This window comes from Psammomys obesus, unplaced genomic scaffold, assembly GCF_907164565.1.
Source record: "Psammomys obesus unplaced genomic scaffold, mPsaObe1.curated_primary_1811, whole genome shotgun sequence".
In the NCBI taxonomy this organism is placed as follows: domain Eukaryota; kingdom Metazoa; phylum Chordata; class Mammalia; order Rodentia; family Muridae; genus Psammomys; species Psammomys obesus.
Window position 1 is genome coordinate 1,156,497 of NW_026591086.1, and position 9,570 is coordinate 1,166,066.

Below are 9,570 nucleotides of genomic sequence, written 5' to 3' on the forward strand. Positions count from 1 at the left end.
CGCCCGCCCGCGCGGTGGGGGAGGGGTCCCCGCGCCCGCGGAGCCCGCAGTAGCCCTGCCGTCCCCCCCCCCGCCCTGCCCCCCGCGGGCCACCGGGTCGGGGTCGCCGCCGCCGCCGCCGGGGCTCGGTCAGTCGGTACCTTCATGAAGGTCTCTACCGCGCCTTTGGCCGTGTCCAGGTAGGTGGTGCCCAGATGGCTGCGCTGGTTCATAGAGGCAGACGTGTCTATCAGGAACAGTAAGATGGGCATAGTGCTGGCCGGGGACACCGGGGCCCGAGGTGGTGAAGAGATGGCAGAGGTGGAGGCACCGGCGGCGGCGGCGGCAACCGCCGCTACGCGGGGCGGAGAACGCGGCCCCCGGGAGGAAAACACCGGCCACAGGGAGTTTCTCCCCCGATAGTTGAGAGGAAACTCCCCAAGCCCAGGTCCTCCCGGTCGCACCCCCGCCTCTGGCCTGCCTGCCCGCTGGGGCGGCCGCACGGCCGTCTGTCCGTCCGTTCCCCCCCGGCCTGGGGGTCCCGTCCCCGCTCCCGGCCCCTGTGTGTGTCCCCGCGGGAGACGGGCCCAGTTCCCCACCCCACCCCCAGTGCAGGGAGTGGGGCTCAGGGACCCGGCGAAGAGGGGAGTGGGCTGAGGGGAGATTGGCCCTGGGGCTGTTGGGAGAAGTTTCAGGGACTCCCTCCGCACCCCAGCGGTGTCACCACTTTCTCAGCCCCTCTCGCTACTGAAGCGCTTTTCTCTCTCACACTCCGGTTTTAACTCGGGCAGGGGCTACGTAGGCTCCACCCCTGACACGTACTCGGGTCATGTGATCCAGAGGCCCGCCGTGCTATTGGCCGGCCCTCAGGACCTCATTAGCATATTCAAACAGCTGAGGGGCGGGGGAAGCTCGCAGGCAGGCTGAGAGGACAGTTACTGAGCATGCGCGGGAGGCGGGCCCCCACCCACCCACCCGCCCGGGTGCACGCTCGAGCCAGCGCGAGGGGCGAGGGGGCGGCGGGCGCCCCGAGGCCAGCCGCCGGGAGGCGGGCTCCGGGAAGGGGCGGGGACACGCCGCGGAAGCTCCGAGGGTGGGGGCGGGGACTGCGTCGCGGCGCGCGCTGGGCGGCCGCGGCCCGTGGGCGTGTGTGTCCGGGCGACCGGCCCTGGGGCTGCGCTCGGTGACGGGGTCGGGAGAAGGGAAGTGGAAGCCGCCCACGGCCTGTGGGTGAGGGCTCCGCGTCGCGATCCCGAGCGCGGGGCCGAGGAGAGCGAGCGGGCCGGAGGAGCGCGCAGGCCCCGCGGCGGCGGCAGGCCTGGGCTTGGGGCGGGCCGGGGCGCGGGGGAGGGGAAGCGAGCGGTTGTTTATGACCTGCTGCTAATCCCCGCCCGGCCGTCGGCTCCGGCTGCAGCCGGTCAGGGGGCCCGCGGCGGAGGGGAGGCCGGCCCGGGACGGCCTCGCCCAGCCCTGCAAACACGAAGGGGAACTCGGATGAGGACGAGCGGAACAACCGTCCTCCCCGACCTAGTTCCCAGCCCGCTAGAATAGGTTAAACACGAGGGGCTGGCCAAATCCGCGTCCCCAGCCCTCGTCTCTAAGCGAACCAGGGTGACCGCGGCGCGCAGGTGACCCAGAGAATGGGTTCCCGCGAAACCCGCCTCTCAGTCCCTGCCAGTATTGTCAGAAAACATTCTCACCCCGTCACGTTACCTGGAGTCTTTAATCTGCGCCTGCGAGTCCGAAGAATTGTTCCCAAGTGTAGTTGGGGAACTGCAAGACGCTGCCTGAAACACGAGTTGAATTTGGAACGTAGAGGCCTTGAAAGACTGTAGGTATTTATAGGGCCTCTCCCACTGGCCCTGCATTTCCGGATTTTCGCTACACTGAAATTCTGGCCTGCTGGGCATCTGAAGTGACATGCTTGTGGCACTCTTTAAAAACTTGGCATGGTTGCTTGGACTTTTCCTAATATTTAAAAAAAAAAAAAAAGCGGAAAGTTTTTTATTAACAATAAATAGCATACTGTTCTAAGGGAATGAGCCATAGTAGGGCCATGAGTTTATTAGAGATTAAGAGTATAAAAATGATGAAATAACAGCCAGTGTTTGCTGCAAGCTAGTTAATGCCTAGGGCTGTTGGGAATTAATATATGAATGAAGTGTGATCCCTGTCTTCCAAGAGTCTACAGTATTCTAAGAAAAATATAAAAACATTGGAAACTAGAAAATGGTTACTATAATTGTGAAAGAAAAAAAAGCACCTGTTAAATTGGGATGAGTTCCAAGGTGTTCAGTACTTGTTGAGGCTCTAGATCTCAGGATGATCCTAAGATGACCATAAAAAATTCTTTTCACAGCCATGCCGTTTTCCTTTCCATGTTAGTGCATAATTTTTAGAGAATTAAAGAAGCAGCAGCTGCTAGTGAAAAGAAAGAAGGAAAAAATTAGGGCACTACAATAAAAATGTGAAGACAGGTGGAACAGCGTTGATGATAATCGCAGCTAGACCACAGCACCAGCCAGGAAGGTCATTGGGCCTAGATAGCCTTTTGTCCAGTGAAAGAAATTACCCCCCCCCCCCATGTTGGGGGTGCTCAACCAAAACCATGTTTGAAGGAAATGAAATGAGTGCTGATGTAACATTAGTAATCACTGTACCTTTTACAGTTGAGATCATTTTACAATAGAACCATAGCACTTCTTCCTTGACTCAGTGGCCTTGCTGGTTGCCACTCTAGGGTTGTCATGGAGGTGTGAGGTAGAGACACGGGGTTAGATGCAAAAAATCAGGAAAATCAAAGACCCAAGAACTAGCCTGGGGCAAATAAGTAGAACCCATGCTTGTGAGGGTATTGGAGACCAAAGATCAGGTTTTGATCCGGGAAGTTCAGAGTTCTAAATGAAAAGGTCATCAAGCTAAACAGGAAGTAGATAGTGCATACAGAGGCAGCAGATACAAAGTCGGAAACCAGGAAACATTGACAACCAGTCTCTAGACAAGATCGTGAAATGGGCCCCATTTATTCTGAAGTGACCGGTTCACTTGTCTGATGATGGTTTAAAAGGAGTGTTTAGCCAAGACTTAGACCTCAATTGCCTGTGCACAGGATGCACCAAGCCAGGGGATTAGTGTGGGGGAGAAGGTGGCTGAGAGGGTGAAAACACTTTCCTCCTTGGGACCTGAGTTTGAAGTATGAGAGACCATACTCCACGAAATTATCCTCTGACCCCCACATGTGTGATGTTGCCCATCACATACATAATATGCAGTGAAAAAAATTAAATTAGAATCAGTGTAGACCCTGGTCTCCGTGTTTGAGCGTTATATTTAGCTGAGTCTCATAGTGCTGGTTAATAACCGCATGTTTAAGGCTGGTAAGATGCCACAGGAGGTAGACACTTGCCTCAGAAGCCTGACAACTTCAACGTGATTCTCATAACACAGTGGCAAAAGGAGAAAACCCGACCCCCTCAAGGTTGACCTCTGACCTTCACACTCATATCGTAGCGTGCACCCCTCCCATATACACCAAGCACATACACAGTACTACATGTTTAATGTACAAGAAAAATGTGTGTATCTGGCCTCTAGTAGTTTTCACATATCCTTATAATTCCTGCATTTGTTTAAAAAAATAGAATGCTTGATGTGATCACCAGTTTGGGTAGTAGATCTATGATTTATGTGCATGACTTCAACTGTATTTGGCCAAAGAAGGGAGAGAGCGAGCAAGAGCATAAAATGGCTCTGGAGAGTATGACCAACCATTCCTCAGCAAGCTCTGACCCTGAGGTAAACAATAGATGAACACAGTGGATCTATCCTTCATTCATTTTCCGTTTGCAGTTCCTGAAGACTTCTTTTCAGGCTCACTTTCCTAAAACATGGTCCCTAAATTCAAGCAAGTATTTTGTAAGACTCAACTAAAGAAATAGCCCTCGTGTTGCTAAAGTGCCAGACTATGGTGTGTGCAGGGGCTGTGCTGCCACATTGTGACAGCTTTTTCTGAGAGGCACTAGTCAGAGAAAGTATGGGGGAGAAACTGGTCTTTGCTGGTGCTTTTAAAGGAACGCTATCCTGAAGCTGTCAACGTTTCTCAGGGGTGAGACACTTGCTTCTGTCAGGGTTTGCCTCCCAGCACCCACATGGCAGCTCACAACTGTCTAACTCCAGTTCCATGGGATCCATCACCCTCTTCTGACCTCCATAAGCCCTAGGCACACACATAGAACAAGCAAAACACAAACATAAAAACGATTTCTTTTAAAAATGGGGAGTAAGCCAGGGAGTGGCAGTGCCTGCCTTTATTCCCAGCAGAGGCAGGTGGATCTCTAAGTTCAAGGCCAACCTGGTCTACAGAGCGAGAATTCCAGGCCAGCCGCTACACAGAGAAACCCTGTCTCAAAAAACTAAAAATAGGGAGTAAAGTCCAAAAGCTCTTGCTCCACTTTCAAAGGGAATAAATAAATTATGTGGAAACCCGAAAGCATGGTGACTCTGTCTTAAATACCAGCCTACGTAAAATGTTGAAGTAGTGCTGTTCTGACAGAATGGAGAAGTAGTGAGTTATATTTGTAGGAGCCAACCAGAACACTTTTAGATGATTTTAAACCAATAAAGCAGGCTAACACTTTTAAATCATGTGCCAATAACTTGGCTTTTGATATCTGTGTATGCCATTGTCATGAGTGACTGTCCTCTGGGCCATGAGACCCCCTTATTTGGGCATTCAGCTGCACCAATTGCAAAAGATCATGGAAGCGGGGCTTGGTAGTTTAATCCAGCACAGAGGGGCTGAGAAGACCACGATATTCTCACCTGACTGTCATGGAAGCAGGGCTTGGTGGTGGTTTAATCCAGCACAGAGGGGCTGAGAAGGCATGATATTCTCACCTGACTGGCCAGCTGCCCTCTACCACCTGTTGTACCAACCGCCCCATTCAACTCTGCTTTAACTGCACATGGCTTGAGGGAGGGGTAGATAAGTATAATTCACGAAAGACTGGGGGGAGGGCCACACACCTGTAAGTGACCCCTCACCTCAGTAAACTCACTGGTTCCCCAGAGCTAGCTTTGGTGGACTCTGGCCTTGGTTTGTCATTGGGACCTTAGATATTACGTCTCCTCCTGGGAAGAAATTTAGCAACAGTCATTGGAACAGAACTATCTGTTGGTGAACCCAGTGTTCCTCAGAAGTAACAACAGTTGCATTTGGCTATATTAGCACTTCCTCAGCTCTCTGCTATTCAACCTCCTTTTAGATCATAACAGTGATGTTGAGAACAAAAAAAAAAAAAAAAAATTAGCACACACAAAATTGGATATGAAATTATATTAACAAGATAATACCCATAAAAGGAAACTTAGTTTGGGTTGTACAAATTATGTAAAAATGTTAGTAAAGAGAAATCACATCTTTCTGATGAGCAGTGTTTTACAGTAAGAGCTGATATATCCAGGTTGGGAATTAGTTCAGAGCAAACAGTTCTGAAAGAACATAAACAGTGTAGATATCCTCTCTCTCTCTCTCTCTCTCTCTCTCTCTCTCTGTGTGTGTGTGTGTGTGTGTGTGTGTGTGTGTGTGTCACTGGGGATTGAATTAAGGTCCTTGCAGATGCTAGGCATGAGCTCTATCAGCTATATTTTACTTTTTTCTTTTTGTTTTAATTTTGAGACAAGAGTCTCAGTAGCTCTGAACTCCCTCTGCAGCACACACTGGCCCTAAGCTTGTTGTCCCCTAGCCTCAGCCTCCCAAGGGACTATAGGCCTGAATCGTTCAACTAATGCTCAGCTAATACTAGACGAACATGGAACATGTGGCAGGCACTATGCCAGGCCCTAAGAGATTCTGTAATTCAATGGAAAGGAAACAGATAAAACACTGAGATGCAGTGTCCTCACAGCCCCTACGCATACATGGTAAGACTTAATGTTAAAGAACTACTTGGAAAATTCAAGGTAGTGTTCCATATTTCATGAGTTTGGGGACACCTTATATTGTCAACAATCATGATGGGGGTGGGGCAGCCACTGAGGGTTGGTTCAGTGGTTAAGAGCATTTGCTGCTTTTCCAGAGAACTCAGGTTCAGTTTCTAGCAGCCCACAAGGTTGCTCACAAGCTTCTGTAACTCCAGATCAAGGGGATCTGGTGCCCTCTTTTGGCCTCAGTGGGCACTGCATGCATGTAATGTACACATACACATGCAGGCCAAACACCTATGCGCATAATTTTATTTTATTTTTAAATTTAAAGAATCTTCATTTTGAGCCAGTGTTATAGGATGACTGCTGGTTAAACTATGAAACAATGGTACCTCATCACTTAGAAATTATCAACAATAATGAATTCTAATGAGTGTGAATGTCAGAGCATTTTTTTTCTTTTTTAAGAATATGCTGTTCTTATCTCTGCTATTTTCTTTCTTCCAAACCCTTGTCATCTGTCCTGTGAGTTTTTGATCCAATAGGTGCCACTGCGTGGTTTTCAGACTGCAATCAAGTTTTAAAAAATCCTTTCTTTATATGGCTGGCTGACTGAAAAGCAGGAGGTTTACAATTGTCATGCCACTGGGAATACTCACCACAAAATTTGCGTGTGTTTCAACTCTCACGGCCTGCTCAGAACTGCTTTCTGCCAGCAGCATTGTAAGATGTCATTGATTGTAAGTCCCATTCCAATTTAAAAGGGAACGTAGATGATAGTAATAGGAAAATACCACTCACTTCTGCTACCCCTGAAAATCAGTGCTGGGAGAAGATGCAGAGCTGTGTGAGCACCGAGGGCCAGCAGCTAACCCTCATACCATGGCAGCAAAGCAGAGGCCACACGAGGATTTGTGAAAGGGTGAGAAGGGGCAGGAGAGCCAGGGCCTCTGTGTAGAAGAATGCTGTGTGTGGAAAACTGGTGAGAACAGAAACGGGGCCATTTCCTGGAAGACTTTCTGTAACCAGTTAAGATATTTTGAATTTTGTCTTTGAATGATAGGGTGAAAATGATGGAGGGTCAGGGAGAGACTGAAAGAATCAGAGTCCTCACTTTACGAAAACAGTTTCATGTGTAGGTGTTGATAGCAGAAAATGTCCACCCCAGCTTCTTTCCCCCTGATGGCTGCTCCCTGCAGACACTGCTCCACTCTCTATACACCATAAACCCTGCTGTCTTGTTTATCTGTGTAATAAGCCTGACTCCATGTTCAGCTGTATGTAATAGCCCCTGTCTCTCTGTTCAACTCTATCTTTATAATAAACAAGCTGAGCTTCTAGGATGCCATGGTTTCTCAAAATGAGATCCCAGACAACCCAATCCCATCTTTCTGTATGTGTCTGCTTGTGTGTCTTGGATGTAACAGAGAAACTTATTTGTCTTATCACAAACTGACCCTATTAGCTTCTTAGGATTCAGTAGTTTTAAGTCAAAAAGGCCTAATCCCCATCTTGTGTCGGGTCAGTGAACGCAACATAGGATTGACAATTAAATTGGGCTATCAGATAACACATAGAATTTTAATATGAGTATGTTCCCTGTGATATTTGGGACATACTAATAATAGATACTATATATTCTTTGAAATTCACTCTTTATTGTGCAGCCTGTATTTTTGTTTACCAACCATTGCAATTCTATAAATTTAACACACTGGATGCCAATTCTTAGTAAATATAGTTAGGTTATGGGGATTATACTATGTAACCTAGGAAACCATGAATTAGAAGTCACTGGGACAATAAATGAGTGAAAAAATATCTACCTGACAACCGAGAACATTCTTATGTCAAGAAAAAAATTTCTGGCCAAGCATGGTTACACATATCTTTAGTCCCTGCATTCAAGAAGCAGAGGCAAGTAGAACTCTATGAGTTCAAGATAACCTGGTGTGCATAATTAGTTCCAGGACAGCCAGGGCTAAATAATAAGACCCTGCCTTTAACAACAACAACAAAATAATAATAATAACGAATTGTTTTAAGCTGGTCATGAAAGAACATCATATAAAAATTGCATTACTAATCACTCTTGGTTATTAAAATATTTCAAATATGTTTTTTTTCATTCAAGTAATTCATAAAAATAAAAATTGTGTAGATCCTAAAAAATAATGATAATACATAGATTTTGCCTTCAGAAAGTATGTGGACTAAGGAAAGAAGTAAAGATACATAATACTGGCAGGATATAATCAGTACCAAAAGATGTGCAAATCATACCTTCAGTTGAAATGAGAAATTTATTCAAATGAGGAGTTGTTAGAAGGAAGCTGGCCTTTTCCTTTTGAAGCTTTATACTTTTTGAGATTTTTTTTTTTAATTAAGCTGAGGTTATTGTTGGGGTGGAAGTATAGCATTTGATTCACCTGTGACAGACTCTGAGCTCAATCCCTAACAACACAAAAAGTAAATAAAATGAAAGTAGATGTTGTCAATATTTTTTTCAAAAAAAATTAACAAAAGAAAAAAAATAAGTTTTAACTTTACTATCCAGCAATTTAACCACTGACAGAATTTTAGTATATTTCCCTTCATTTATAGTCAAACTAAACTTGGAGTCTTTTATATTCTTCCTTTTTCTAGTTGATATATTGTGAGCATTTGGGGAGGTGTATGGACACTCTTCACAGGCTGGAACTATGTGTAGATGAAGTGGAAGTTTCTGGTTTCCTTGAAGACTCAGTTTTGTCATGTGATGTTTTGCCGAAGGTTGGCTTCTGAGAGGACACCTGATGTTTTGCTGTGAGCTCTCTCATGCAAGGGGAGTGACTTAGGCCAGCTGAGAACATCCATGGGTGGACTCTGAGGAGGAGATATATAGAGGCCCACACACAGTGAGAGCTCGCTTTTTGGACTGATGTCTCTGCACTGATCTTCATGCTTCGACACTTGACTTCACAGAGAGAAGTGTTCCAGAGAACTTCCAACTAAGTCTCGCAGCTTTTGCCAACTTGTGTTGCTTCGTGGTTTTGGCTTTTGGGGTGGACTGATGGTATCCTGACAACTGAGTTTGGTAATCCTCCAAAGACCCATCGACCTAATCAGCAGGAAGTAGACAAAATTGTCTATAGTGCTTTTCCCTACTAATCTCCTATTTAAGGGGCTCTGGAAGGGAGCTAAAGGTGTTTAAGAACCCTAAATAAAGTAGGGTTGGTGAAAAATCTAAGCCTACGTTTGAGACCAGTCTGGCCACAAACTCACGGAGATTTACCCACCTTTGACTCCTGAGTGCTAGGATTAACGGTGGGCACCACCATGTCTAGCTCATATCATTAATCTTTAAATGTTAAAATAATTTTAAAGATTTTTATTAGCTTATATTAATTATATATAATACTGGATTTCATTATGACACACACACATATATATATATATGGTTTTATATTCATCCCCATCACTCTCCCCCTACACACTGATACCTTTTTGCTTTCATGTCTAAAATAATTTTTAACAAGTGCATGCTTTTCCGTCCATGGACATAGCACAATTTAATTTCCTCCAATTAGAACAAGACCATCTGAATCAACTGAACAAGGCTCATGTGAACGCACAGAGGCTGAAGCAGCAAGGGCAGAGCCAATACAGGTCTGCACTAGGAAATCC

General features: G+C 46.4%; 2 protein-coding genes across 3 annotated transcripts in view; both read right to left on the bottom strand.

Moving 5' to 3' along the window:
- Ints6 (integrator complex subunit 6) overlaps positions 1-933 on the bottom strand; it is a 72,434-nt gene extending 71,501 nt beyond the window's left edge. For both annotated transcript variants that reach the window (XM_055609643.1, XM_055609642.1), the window contains exon 1: positions 141-933. In XM_055609643.1, the coding sequence (XP_055465618.1) occupies positions 141-251 (111 nt within the window). In that variant the 5' untranslated portion in view covers positions 252-933. The remainder of the gene's footprint in view (positions 1-140) is intronic.
- Positions 866-9,224, bottom strand: LOC129678888 (translation initiation factor IF-2-like). Its single transcript, XM_055609848.1, has 3 exons — positions 9,169-9,224; positions 1,693-1,913; positions 866-1,449 (listed from the first exon to the last, which is right to left on the bottom strand). The coding sequence occupies exons 1-3, from the start codon at positions 9,222-9,224 to the stop codon at positions 866-868; spliced, it is 861 nt and encodes a 286-aa protein (XP_055465823.1).
- Between the last annotated feature and the right edge of the window lie 346 nt (positions 9,225-9,570).